The following is a 14,163-nucleotide window of genomic DNA, read 5'->3' as shown; positions in this document are numbered from 1 at the left end:
CACAAGGGGGGGGGATGGGGGGGCAGGGGGAGCGGTGGCCCCCCTCGTGGCCCAATTGTTGAAAAACGCATGATAAAGTGCCCTCCTGGGAGCCAAGATGTGCGCTAAAGTGCCCTCTTGGGAGCCAAAACGCACGCTAAAGTGCCTTCTTGGTTGGCAAAACACACTAAACTGCCCCCTTGGCTGGTTAAAACATGATAAACTGCCCTCTTGGCTGGTTAAAACATGATAAACTGCCCCCTTGGCTGGTTAAAACATGATAAACTGCCCTCTTGGGAACCAAAACGCACACTTAAATGCCCTTTTGGTGGCAAAAACGCGCTAAAGTGCCCTCTTGGGAGCCATAACGCATGCTTAAGTGCCCTGATTTTCGCCCCTGCCCCTCAAAAAGTCTGTGCACGCCACTGCATGCCGGTGAAGATAAAAAAAGGAGATGATTCCACTAGATCCGCTTCTTGATTCGAGCCTGTGAAAAGACGTGTTGTATAAAGTATTTCAAAGAGTTTCGCTTCATTTGAGTGAGGAGGAGTCAACTCACCTGTTCCCCACTTTGCTTCACTCGATCCAGGAAGCGATGACGTGACAATAAAAACAACACACAACATTTTCAGAACGTGTCTGACTGTCACCTCAGATCCGATTGGACATCATCCTGGTGTTCAGTTTCAGGAAGAACGTCTGCAGCTTGCACACGCGGCACTTTTTCTTCTTCTTCTTCTTCCGGCTGTTCCTACCTTTCTTGTACACTCCCTGATATTTCCCCTCCTCGTCCTCCTCCTCGTCCACCCAGGGCACCCAGGCCCCGTCGTGCTGGTTGGGGTTGGCTCGAGGGTCGTCGGGGGGGAAATAAACCGGCACAGCTGTTTGGTTGTAGTAGGCGAGCCGGGCCAGCAGCTGTTGGACCACGTCGGGCCTCTGGTCTGACAGGTCCCGCCGCTCGCACGGGTCGGCTGTGATGTTGAACAGCCAGACGTTTCTGTGAGTGGAGGGTTTGTGGAAGGACGCGATGGAACGTTCAAGGTTCCACCAGGAACCAGGGAAAGTGGAGAGAACCTGAGGATCAACATTTACTGTTGTTTATTCATTTGGAGTAAAATTATCGTATTAACCTCTTAGTGAACGCCCCCATTTTAAGGTTCTTTTTCCAAAACGACATACCGAAATTAAAAGCATGACAGCTCCCACATAGTTTGAGACTCAGGGATGTGCTTGGTACCATTGGAAAGGTAACACCCTCAAGTTTCTAGAAGTGTAAGTGTGATTCTATGACATACTGACTGACACAGAGGTACAGAGGTTGGAACACAGGTTTTGGTTTCCGTCCAATTCAAATGTCAATAAACTGACTAAGATATAAGGGTTCAGGTAGGTCTATGGACACAGCAGACACAATTAGGCCATAGCCACAGGTCTCAGCTTGCTACACTCAAAATTTGAAGTCAAAAGACTAAAAAATTTATTTTTCACATTTTTTTTTTCTAAAAGCACGTCTGTGCGTTTTGCTTGGGTCCTTTTTTCCCAAGAGCGCCTACTGAGATTCAAAGGTTTATAACTTGAGAACCCCTTTACCTACAAACATAATCTTGGTCTCAAATTAAAGCCAAGACCCTGCAGGGTTTCTTGCTTGTTCCACACTTGTAGCTAGTTTTGGCTAAAATGACATGGATATTCCCATTCTATGGACTTGAACAATGAAAAAAAAATTGTGACATGACGTTGTAGCTGTGGAAAAAGGGAACACTCTGAAGGTATGTAGGCATTCCTGCTTCTTGCGGTAGAGGGCTCTTTCTAATGTTGTGTCATGGTGAGTTTAGAAGGCTATTACATGGTCTGGAAATAACTTTTTTCCTTTGTGTTTGGGCTTAAAACAATCACGACAGTCTCAGCTTTCCAACAGTGAGGATATACTGTTAAGATCTGATGCTTAAAACTATTAGCAAAAAAACTATTGGTTTTTACGAAGGGTGTTCATATGTTGGAATGGTGTTCCTTAAGGGGTTAAAATGAGTCTACATGTGTTGCGGTACCTGTTGGGGGACCCAGTCTCCGTGGCCTGGGTCTCCTGTCAGCAGCTTCCAGTCTCCGACTCTGATGGCAGCCTGGACTGACGTGTCCCAGACCGGCTGGAACAACTGGAGCCGGAACTGGGGCGTGTGATGAGTTCTGGGCAGCAGCGTCCCCGACTGGGACGTGTTTTGGTATTTGGAAAATGTCTGTCTGGACTTTGACTTTAAGAGTAATTTAAGCTGTCTCTTGGATTTGGGTTGAGGTGGTCTAGACCGGGACAGGTTCTGTTTCTGGGATGTGGTCCGTCTGGATTTCGACTTTGCTCGCGGTTGGACCTGAGGCTTCAAGGATTTTGGGCGGGATGTTCCCGACGCTGACGGAGCACCGCTGGACATCAGGAATGGCTTGTAATGGGTCAGTTTCTGGTTCTGAGGGAAGTTTCTGGTCTTGAGTTTGGGTTTTAGTTTAGATTTCTGGAGAGGGTTAACCTTCAGTTTGGGAAGAGGCTTGGATTTAGGTTTGGGCTTCGACTTCTTGAACGCTGACTTCGGTTGCAGCCTCGGGGCCTTCTTCTTCTTTGGCTTCTTAAAGGCCGGGCCTTCTGGTTTGTTTCCTGACATGTAAAGAAAAACACACAAGAATGAGAAATATGAAGTGAAGACTCGAGAGATCCTCCGGCTGGCATACAAACTACTGCTGACATGTCGTCCTTCCTTACATCCCTCCTCACTATGTTTCCATTTTATCTGAACTTCTGTTTTTCCCAAGAGTAAAGCTGCTGTGATGTCACCCACTGGATTGTGGACGACCGTTTAAAAGCCTCAATTTCAGTAGTTTGGCCGTCGCCATCTTGGATTCTCTATCCTGACTGGATCTGACTGAGACCCTGAGGAGCGACGTGTCATCACACCTCGCTCTGTCGTCTATCTGACTCTAAATGGGACCATAATTTAGTAAATGAACACTCGAAGAGTGCAGTTAAGACCGTAATCTCATTCCTAAACTATTTACTGAGGTAATAACTCGAGTGAGAAGTACGGTCGGTGTCTCAAAGGCTCATAATCAAATCAAATATTGACTCCACACAACCTTTGACTTTGGCTCCCAGTAACTTCGCTTTTAACTCTTTATTTTCATGTTGTTGGTCACCTGACGCTCTCTGTCTGTTGGCCTCCCAGCTCATGGTTTGTGCCGGTTTGTGCAGAGGGTCGATGTTGTGCAGGATCTCCTGACGAGGCGAGTCCTTCCCTTCACTGATGGCGGGCCAAACATCAAAACCGTCGAGGCCGTGACTCTGAGAGCGACATAAAAACAACACATTCATCACAGAAAACACAAAGGAAAGAGAAACGATAGGTCACTCTGTCCACGTGTGTCCTGCATTAACGCTTCCAGGACAAATACTTGTGAATTTACCTCAGAGGATTAAATAATAACACATTTCCTTTGGTATTAGCAGCTATCGAGTTTCTGGATTAACCGGATCTTTTTGATTGCAGCCAAGCTCGCCTTTCTTATCTGCCTTGGCAGCAGAAAACTACTCGCACACTGAGCCAACAAAGCACTCTGGGAGCAGTACACAGACTTCACCGACACGCCGGTTAAATGAATCTGTCTGAACTAAAACACAAAGCGTCTTTGTGGCCGCTGTTTGAAAATAGTGGTGCACTTATCATAAGAGGTCAAGAGCGCATGAATCTGCGCGATGGTGAATTAAGACAGTTTTACGGTAGCACTGCATTCTGAACTTCAGCAGAGTCTGAGATGATTAATGCAGACGGACCCACGATAAGCTCTCACCGTGACGACAAATAAATGTTTGCATTAATTTATAGTCAGTGGGAGACACTCAGCGGGTCGGCTTTACGTAAAGTAAACTCTGGCAGAGTAAAGTTTTTGGCTCAACAACAAGGAAAACATACGGAACGTAAATCCAGCGTCCTCCTAAAGCCTCACAGTGATTTCATAGCTCGTATCAGTGGCTTGTGTGGCCGAGGGGAGAAACACATCTTTAAATCTTGTCTGTTTCTGTGATTTTTTATAGTGTTTGAGCTTCACGGTCCTGTTTTCACTATCAGAGACGAACATGCAACAAAACATAAAGCTAAAGTGCTAAAAAAGAAAAGATAAAGAAATCACTACGCATGTTTTCCTGACAGTTAAGTTCCACTGACCCGGCTGATGTTTCCCCCGGCGAGGCCCACCAGTGTGGGGAACCAGTCGGTGATGTGCAGCAGAGCTGTGGAGACTCGTCTCCTGCGCCTCAACAACGGGCTGTGGACGAACGCCACTCCGCGGACTCCACCTTCCCAGTACGTACCCTGGAGACAGAGTCAGGATGTTTAGGTACAATTAACTGAGAGCTTCTTTATTCTCACTAAACCATTTTTATCACATCACGTGGACATTTTTTGAGTCTCATTCCAACTTGTGAAAGACTTCTTGGGGTCGTAGTTCCCATCGATCGCCATCCCAAAGTGTCAGTATCTGACCGGTTGGGCATGAAACTCAAAAACCATCTTTCTTACAAACTGGACCTTTAAGGCTGCAACTACATGTCAGAAAATGCTGAAACATGTTGATCAATGTTTCCCAAATCCAGAGACGACATTCTCAGAATGTCTTGTTTGTCCGCAAGCCAAAGATATTCAGTTTACTGTCACAGAGGAGGAAGGAAACCAAAAAACACATATATATATTCACATATAAGAAGCTGTGTTTAGAGAATTTTGACTCAAAACCCCCCAAACTGATTAATCGATCATCACAATAGAAGGCAACGTTGCTTTAAATGTCACAAATTATGTTAACTCCTCCTTATTTGACAGAAACAATCCACATGTGCTTCTTTAAATATAAATACAACCTCATCCACAAAGCTGGGCAATCCAAAAATCATAAGTGCTGGTGCCAAAACTACTTTTATTGACATTTAAAAAAACTTAAAGTAACTTAAGTTTGTTGTTTCTACCTTTCGGCCTCGCAGCGGCCAGTTGCTCCCCCCGGTGAACGGCTGGGCCCCGTTGTCGGTGGAGTAGATGATGACGCTGTTCCGGTAGTATCCGTACTTTCTCAGGGCGTAGGTGACGTTTCGGACCGCCTCGTCCACCGTGGACACCATGGCGGCGAACTTCCTCCTGGCGACGTTCACCATGTCTCTATAAGGGTAGATGTAGGACTTGGGAGTCTGTAGAGGCGTGTGAACCGCCTGCAGGAAGAACATTTACACAGCGACTTAGATCCGTTCATCCAGCTTGATTTATTTGCTGTGAGTTGCTGAGATTTGCAGAGACCGGCCGTAAGGATGTCTACGTCTCTTTCTAGAAATCATGACCCGTTTACTCACCGCGTGGGATGCAAACGTGTTGACAGGGAATATATTTCTTCATCCAGATTAAAGATTCCCGGTCAACTGTTTCCATGTGATGGGATCAACAGTCTGGTGTTTACACTCAACAACAGATGTAACTAAAACAGCTGTGTGTCGTACACAGAAGTCATTTTACGTCACGCATTCCTCTCCCTTGTAGGTATTTTTATCTCTTTTTGGCGCGTGTTTGATCAACTCCCTGTTTCGAAGACGGATCTCTATCTGTGTCTGTCGTCGTCTGTGCTTCGTTCTCTCAGAGTTTCTAGTTAAAAACAAACTGTTTGACTTAGAAGACGGACGAAATACAGCCAGGAAGTAATCAGGTTGTATCATTTACATGTGGGAATCTTTATTTTGAGTGGTTTGGGCCTGTTTATTCTGATTGAGGTGTCTATACAGAGCATTTTAAGTCGATTATAATCAGAATATTAGGTTCCGTGTGAACGCAGCTCATGATGGCGTCGTCCTCGCCTCTCGTCCGGGAGTAGAAGCGCACTTTCTTCTGCTCGGTGATAAGAAACGAAAAATCGCTCCTACATGAAACCACTCACACTGAGGTCTCTGGATTATCTTTAGTAACTGGGTCATGGTTTCTGGAAAGAGACGCTGTTGTTGAGTTTTCTTGTTGTTGCCGCTTTGAGCACCACGAGCCAAATGTTGTCCACTTCCATTATATGTGAAACGAGACAGAAATCTCCACGGCTGATATCTTCAAAACTCACAACCTTGATAAATCCAAACAAAGGAGGTAAAATATGTCTTGAATTGATCTGATTTGTTGGTGAGCTGTCCCTTTAAAGAAATACAAGGTGCTTTTCAAAGTAAAATACACAACAGGTGTTAGAAAACTTCACTTGTATGATTAATTTCTTGCTAAAAACTACGATATTATGATATAATCGGCTATTTTGATTCAAGGATGATGCTTTTATTTTGAAAAACGTTCACAGTTTTCACCTACATAATACTCATTTTAAGAAATACAGCCAGAGTTTGCTCCTCAGCCTCGTCATCTACCCGGAAACCCAATACGACACGTACTGCTGGTGCACAAATTGGAAGTTAGAAGTAGAAATCAGGACTGTTTATTTGATTTTTCTTCCCTGGCAGGGGGGCAGAGAGAAAAAAATCAAATAAAACCAGTCTTCTGTTTCGTTTTTTGCCGTTTCTTGTCAGAAAGCATCGGGCTCCATTTCAACAAACCTTTTCATCCCGGAGCTGTGACATCGAATCAACACAGCTGCCCAGAAAACTCGGCAATAAACAAAACAAAACAAAAAAAAGTTTGAGCCGTCGTTCTTGTGTGGCCTGCTTTCAAATGAAACCGTTCTGGTCCGTATGAGCAGAACGGTCTCAATACGTTTCTGATCCTCGTAGACAAACAAACGCTTTGATGTGGCCTCGCTGTTATTCCAACATGTCAGAGTCTCCACGTCCCCGACGTAAACCATCGCCGCATCGAAACACATGTCGGGCCTGGAGAGGGTTTGACCCATTTTCCTCAGCTGCTCCAACTTGAATCATTTTTCCAGACATTTTTTCCTACGTATGTACTTTTTATTGACATTTTTCTGATACCTGGAGGGAGAGCAGCAGGAACAGCGGCCTCTCCGTGGGGTCGTGGCTCTCCAGGATCTTACGAGCTCGCTGTGTGAAGAGCGTGGTGGAGTATTTCCCCTCCTGGCCCCACGCCACGCCCTCGTTTTCATGGAGATCGTACCCGCATAACCCCGGGCCGTCGCAGGACCCGTAACTGAGGACAGATGGAGAGCTGTTAGACGCGGATAATGGAAAACAGGGGCGACCAACATCAAAATCAAATGCTTTTTTTTTAAAAAAATTTTTACCTGTAATAATCCACACTTCCTGTCAAAGAGCCGAAGAAACTGTCAAAACCTTTCCTGGTGGGCAGGCAGGCCTTCCTGCAGAAAACAAAACAAATATAATCACTGTTATAAACGAGCAGCTTACGAAAGGTATAATCTGGCTACGCTCGTTGGTTTTTTCATTGTGTGTCTCTGAGGAAACATTTGCAAAAGCTTGACGGTTTTGAACCTTCATTGTTTACATCATGTTTGCTCTCGCTCTGCTGCGCGTCCCTGTGTTGCACAGTGTGAAATCAGCAGGAATGCGCGTTGTGCCGTATGTGTGCTCGACGCTCACGCAACTCAGGGATCCACACATCCAAACTCTGCTTCTCCTCAGAAACATCCCAGCATGAATAAAATATATATATGCGCATGTGATATGCGACTTTTTCGACCACGAGCAGTTTGAATGAAAGCTCCACACATGGCGGGTCAAGTTGTGTGTTAGAGGTTAAAAACTCAGACGTGGTGTCCGGATTGTTTTTTTTTTTTTTTTTTGACCACTGCGCCTGAAAACCGCCCGAAGCCTTCCAGCGCCGGATTAGACGAGGGCCGAGTCCGGCTGCAACCGCGACTGATCAGAACCAACAATCTGACATCGACACGCTCTTCACTCAGAAGAGACTGTGAGGAGAAGTCCGCAGGGTTTGACGCTCTCTTCTTCCGTCGTCCACGTCGTTATTTACAACATTATTCGCGTCAGTTTTATGTCACTTTCCGATCTCTGAAGGATTATTGCGTCTCCTTCTTCTCTGTAACCGCTTTCACGCATGCAGCTGAAGCTTCAGGAACGTTTCCAACATTCAGACCGAGTAACATTTCAAGGAAAGTGTCGGTGCGGCTGTGTTGTAAATCAAAAGCACATATGTGGTTATATCTGCGCACCAATCATGACATGTGGATGACATATTTACATCTGTGACCACTGGTGGTTCTAGACCAGTTTTAATAGGGGGGCCAGGTTGGGGGCGGCTTTTTTGTAAGGGGGCACATACAACCCGGAAAAAAAGGATAAATCCCTCATTCAGACAACGCAGTGTTTACAATTTCAGCAGTTTTGATTGGGTAGTAAACTGCTGAGACACTTTATTTCTGCCTTTCCCTTCAGAACAAAATCATTGCAGGAAATCTGTCATTGTGTTATTGATGCAGACTCCCTGTCGGGGGGGCCACAGGGGGGTCCAGACTCAGAGTTACGGGGGCACTGGCCCCTGTTGCCCCCCCCAAGAACCGCCCCTGTCCATCACTATTAATGAGTGTTAAATACAAGAACAACAACAGCAGCTACCTGCCCACCATGTTCCTGCTGTCTTTCTCCACGTACACACACACATCTGGTCTTGCGCATGTACAAACTAGTTTGTTTTGAGCTTGGCAACAAAAACAAAATGATAAAAATCTGAGACATTTGAGCTTTTGTGTGACATATTTGGCAGTAAGAGCGGAGGGAGAATGTTGCGGCTCTATGAGATTTGAGGGGACAACAAAGATGATTTGTCGGTTTGTGTTACAGTTTGAATGATCTCACCTCATTCCCAGAGAGCGGCGTTAACGACGGGTATAGTAAATTCACGCTGTTACCTGCGAAGCGTCCGTCTCACCTGTAGAAGCCCAGGTGCCACTTCCCGATCATGTGCGTGGCGTAGCCGGCCTCGCGGAGCCTCTCGGGCAGAGTGTCCATGTGTGACGGCAGGCAGCTGGGCTGGCTGGGTCTGATGATGGAGTGCTGGAGGCCCGTGTGGATCTGATATCTGCAGGAAATAAGACGGACTGACGGCTCACGGCGGGACCTGCGACTCGTTTACTCTCTCTCAGAGCGCGAGGTTGCCTAATCGATAATCAGATTACTCAGAGCAGCCGCCTCGTTTGAACCGGAGCCGCCTCGGACTCTGACAGCTGTTCTGGTTTCACTTCTGCGACGTGAATTCGCTGCTTCAGGATCGATGAAGTCTCATCTTACCTCTTAATAATAATCACAACATGCTGAAAACAATATCGATCCGCTTTCTTATGACAATCTGACAATCAAAGGGATAAAATACAGCTCAAGAAAGTACGACTCAGTACTGCAGCTAATCAATTAGTCATTTGAGAGATAATTGTGATGATCAGAAAATTGTTTTCAGCAAAAAATGCTTCTAAAATGGGATAAATTGCTATTTTTCTTTGTTTAACATCCGTAAATTGAAATCTTTGGATTCAAAAAACAGCTGAAAGTCAACAATAAACTAATCACATTGAAAGAAATCATTAGCTGTGCTCAAACTGAATCAATGCTGCTGATTACAAACAACAAACACAGACGTAAATGATGGAAAAACAAAATATTCAAAGGCTTCTGTACCTGCCGGTGAGCAGCTGGCTGCGTGACGGCGTGCAGATGGGCTGGACGTAGTAGTTCTCCAGCTTCACGCCCTCCGCCGCCAGTTTGTCCAGCGTCGGAGTGTTGAGGGTCGGGTTGTGGTAGCCGATGTCGTTGAAACCCTGTCGTCGGGTAGAAAGACGCCCATCAATCACATCCACATCCACATGTAGTGATGTTCATATGGTTCTTGGAAAGTAGTCCCAAAAAAAACAACTACAGCTGTTTTGTTTTAAGAGAAATCCATCTTTTTTTTTTTTCCATCAAATATATAAAACACAAATCAAAGAGAAAAAGAACAGACAACAACAACAACAACAAAAATCCATCATTTTATTGAAGCTAACAGTGCGTTTCATTCGTTCACCTGTGGAGCTCCAGTGGAAACACCAGATGACGCGTCAGCGACTGTGGCGGGAACGTGGCGACCAGATTTAACGTCTAACCGCCGCCTCGTCTGAGTCACGTCAGGCAGATGTTCATCGACAGCAGCGGTCGTTGTTTTTTAACGAGGAAGGAGACAATTGATGGAAGCGCACACTCTTTAATTTCGGTCATCTCGACTTTGTTTATGTGCGTTTTCTTTTTGTGGTTTGTGTCTTTTTTTAATGAGACGTTCTGCTTTTAGTTCGTGTGAGAAGGAAAACTGAACCCCACAATTAAACTGGTGATTTTATTGTATGTGTGCATTTTCGATTAAACGTCACGGAAGCTTTTTAAAAAAAGTAGCAAACAGTCTCGACTCTCGACTTTGGCGTTGAAGAAAAGGCAATAAACTGATCTTTTAATATGTTTGATCAACTGACGGTTTAATCAGGTCTTTAATTCTCGATGTTGATGTAGATTTGGACGACTTTTTTTCAGTTTTACCAAGATTAGTAGTTATTTTTGACTTTCTTTTCTCTTTTTACGTCATAAAAAACGTATAAATTACAAAATGAAGCCCATAATTTGATCAATGTCAGCACCGACAGCTGGATTTATGCTGCACATGTGTAATAAATCATCTTTTCATATCAAACATGATCATATATTTGAAGTTTTTTGATCACGACAGATTTACAGCATCTCTCTCGCTCACCTGGTCGTCGATGAGGATGAACACGATGTGCGGCTGGTTCTTCTTCTTCTCTCCGGCCTCGCCGCTCTGAGCGTTCCTGTCATTCTGGTCGGGTTTGGACCGATGAGCCGACAGGCAGCCGAGGCCGAAGAAAACGCTCAGCACGGTCAGAACCGCAGCAGAACCCGGCTGCATCTTTACTGCACGAGGGGGATTAAAAAAACACAACATGACAATACAGCGAGAACAACTTCACTGCTGGGATGCTTAGAAATGTCTGAGTCGGCACAAATTCCCCACGAGCGTGCCATCAGCGGCCCGACCCGCTGTAGATCACGAAACCACATTTGGGTCGGACTCGCCAACTTGGCTGTAAGTGGGATCTGAAACACATCCATCTGGTGGAGCGAGAGAGAGAGAGCGATGAGCTCCGAGGAGGTCTTTTTCTTTTTTAACCATTTACAGTCTTCGGAGCTGAATCATCAATCCAGTACAGAGCGATGACAGGACGGGTCGAGCCAGAGAGAGCAGAACCAGAACCAGAACCAGAACCAGAGACTGTTCTCTCTGTTCTCTGATTATTCATTGTCACATACGGAGCTTCTTATCCTCTTACTTCTGTACAACTCCATCTGCTGATATCAGAAGAAACTTTTTTTTTTTTTTTGAAATTGTTCCGACAGATTCGAAGCAGTTTAATCGATTAGTTGACTGTAAAAGAGAAAATTAGCTGCAATCTTATTTGGGTGATCGATTTGTTGTTAAAATCAATTTTTTAAAGCAAAAATGTCAAATATTTCCTGGTTCCAGCTTCTTAAATGTGAGAATTTGTGGCTTTTCCTTTGTTTTTTTATGACAGAATGTGACGAGTCTTTGGGTTTTGGACACAAAAGAAGCAGTTTGAAGACGTTAAATCAGCTTCAAGGATGAGAAATCTCACATTTATTATCTTTAATTACGGACATGATACAGTTTTTAAACACGGAACCAGCTTCAACACAGAACGCAGATCTTTTAAACTTTATGTTAAATCAAGGAAACGTGTGATATGATTGTCAGGGATGTTTTGATTCTGTCATCAGCTCATATTGCAGCGGTTGATGTTTCGGCACCGGACGACTGCGTTACGTTAGAAGCTGTTAAAATTACATTTAAATGAAATTCAACAGAGAAACGCAACAAACTCCGGATTTAAAGTACCGACACGAGTTCAAACGAGATCACGAGTTCACGTCAGGTTCTCGGAGACGCTTCAGGAACTTGAACGTGAAGCGACAGCGTTGATTTGATCTGATATTATTGATCAGTATTTGATCTGTGAGACCAACTACAGCCGCCTCAGTCTGAATGGTGGCAGAGCTGGTTTCCCATGAGGGAGGTGAGACACTGGTGCTCATGGCAACAGCTGATGACTCTCTCTCACACACGCACACACACACACACACACACACACACACACACACACACTTCTGTGTGTGTGTGTGTGTGTGTGTGTGTGTGTGTGTGTGTGTGTGTGACAGCCTGTTGGTTCAGACTATACAAGCTCAGACTGGTTCCTGTTTTGACATTTTTCTTTTTGATACAACTCCTGCAGCTCCTATCACATCACGAGCCCTGTTAGGAAATAACAGCCCTGATCAATAACACCATTAATTATTAATAATTGATTATTGATTTTTGAGTCTGACATCACTGTTAACACCCACGTGCAGCACTGTGTTGTGATTACAATCAGCACATTTTCCTCATGAATACAATAAGAGCTTTATTACTATTATTATTTTTAAAAAGCCAGGCCGGAATCAATACCTCGATACTGGATCAATGAGAGTGAACGGCTCCTCTCCTCCTCCTCCTCCTCTTCCTCCTCTTCCTCCTCAGTTCATTCTCCACTCCTCGACTCTTCTTCTCCTTTCAGCTCGCAGTGACTTCGGGGAGAGTTTGCAGGAGACGCCGCATGTTTCCCCAAGTTTCCACAAGAACCTTCCTTCCTTCCAGTCGGCGCGTCCGTCCGCACTCCCAATGAAATCCGACCGACGTCAAGCCGGGCCCGGTACCGCGCTGCCACGTCCGGTCCGGCCTGTCAAAATAAAACACTGAGCTGGGAAAAAATACGCGTTAATATTCTCCCAAAGCGAAAATGTGGAGAAATTCAACACCCCTGTCACTTTCATCACTAGCTACATTAATTAACATTACCAAAGTAACGTTAGCTAGCTCCGCAGACTAGCTAGCCCTGCTTCTTAGCTCTGCTATAGCCAGCTTTTGTTTATATTTCAGACGTTATTAAGAGTAATAACGTTAATTACATTTGGTCAGTGGTTAATTCTCAAAAACAACAATCAGTAACTGAGAAAAATGACATTTGAGTGACCTGATATCAACCGTGTTGGTTATCTGTGGTAGAAGGAGTCAAGCTAACGGTCGAAGAAAGGCGGCTAACTAAACGTAGCTAAAGCTAGTGAGAAACTTAGCAAGTAGTCGCCAATTAACTAACATATATTTTAGTGTAATTAGTGTTTATTAGTGTAGTTGTAAATAAAACAACAGCTTTTAACCAAATATTTAGCTTATATTCTTAGATTTATAAAATATGAATAAATAAATATGCTAGTGTGAAACTTAGCTAGTGTTTGCTAACATACATTAGCTGACTTTTATTTCTTGGTCAACGTTATTTACAACTTTGCTCTCAATTAAAAAGTAACAAATGTTATATAGACAGTTTATGAAATTACAAATATCATAAAACATATAGTATTTCTATATCTTATTCTTTATTTGTAAAAAAAAAAAAAAAGAATAAAACATTTAATGTAATCTTCGGTAAAATGTGTATTTTATATTTTGTATCATGTCATTTTCAAGTTTATAATTTCAAGCATTAACTGTACTATATATATATATATATATATATATATATATATATATATATATATATATATATATATATATATATATATATATGTATATATAGTTTATATAATAATAATTAGAATAAATAGTATATAATAAATACCATAAATATCTATTATTATTAAAACAAAAACAAAAAAAAAAAACCCTGAAATCCTTGTACAAATTAAAGTTTGGTTTACGTTTTGTACTACCTGACACTTGCAAGTGCCTTTATCATTTCAAGCATTAATTGTAAAACAAAAAAAAAACAAAAAAGGAAAAAGGACGTTTATATAGTATATAATAGATTGTATATATTGTATTCTTTATTTGTAAAAAGAATAAAATATTTAATGAAATGTTAGGTTAAAATTAAACACCAAAACATTCAGCTCCATTGATAAAAAAGTCTGTTTTCCCATCGTTGGAGTTTTATTTTGAAGGCTGAATCACTTCACGTCCGCCGGTCATCACGTCATTTCTGCACCTTGACAGCAGCAGCGCGGTCATAAAGCCCTTTAACAGCAGCGCCCGTTTCAGGGTTTCTTTAATATGTTTCTTTTGTTCAGCAGATCTTCATCGCAGCAGAACCTCCTTG

The 14,163-nt window shown here is 43.5% G+C and overlaps 1 protein-coding gene across 1 annotated transcript; it reads right to left on the bottom strand.

The window, feature by feature from the left end:
* Positions 1-240: 240 nt before the first annotated feature.
* LOC115572073 (arylsulfatase I-like) lies at positions 241-12,729 on the bottom strand. Its single transcript, XM_030401869.1, has 11 exons — positions 12,477-12,729; positions 10,689-10,867; positions 9,590-9,729; positions 8,847-8,996; positions 7,225-7,299; positions 6,956-7,130; positions 4,979-5,215; positions 4,182-4,328; positions 3,157-3,301; positions 2,028-2,620; positions 241-1,053 (listed from the first exon to the last, which is right to left on the bottom strand). The coding sequence occupies exons 2-11, from the start codon at positions 10,860-10,862 to the stop codon at positions 631-633; spliced, it is 2,259 nt and encodes a 752-aa protein (XP_030257729.1). The 5' UTR covers positions 10,863-10,867; positions 12,477-12,729; the 3' UTR covers positions 241-630.
* Between the last annotated feature and the right edge of the window lie 1,434 nt (positions 12,730-14,163).

This window comes from Sparus aurata, chromosome 21 (assembly GCF_900880675.1).
Source record: "Sparus aurata chromosome 21, fSpaAur1.1, whole genome shotgun sequence".
NCBI classification, from domain to species: Eukaryota; Metazoa; Chordata; class Actinopteri; order Spariformes; family Sparidae; genus Sparus; species Sparus aurata.
The sequence above is the reverse complement of the archived record's forward strand: the minus strand, read 5'-3'. Positions and strand labels throughout refer to the sequence as shown.

Excerpts from the sequence above, each read along its gene's own strand:
- LOC115572073 (XM_030401869.1), bottom strand. The coding sequence starts at position 10,862 with ATGCAGCCGGGTTCTGCTGCGGTTCTGACCGTGCTGAGCGTTTTCTTC. Across the intron at positions 9,730-10,688 it reads TCATCCTCATCGACGACCAG|GGTTTCAACGACATCGGCTA; the intron begins GTGAGCGAGAGA and ends ACCCGACGACAG. Across the intron at positions 7,131-7,224 it reads GGAAGTGTGGATTATTACAG|TTACGGGTCCTGCGACGGCC; the intron begins GTAAAAATTTTT and ends ATCTGTCCTCAG.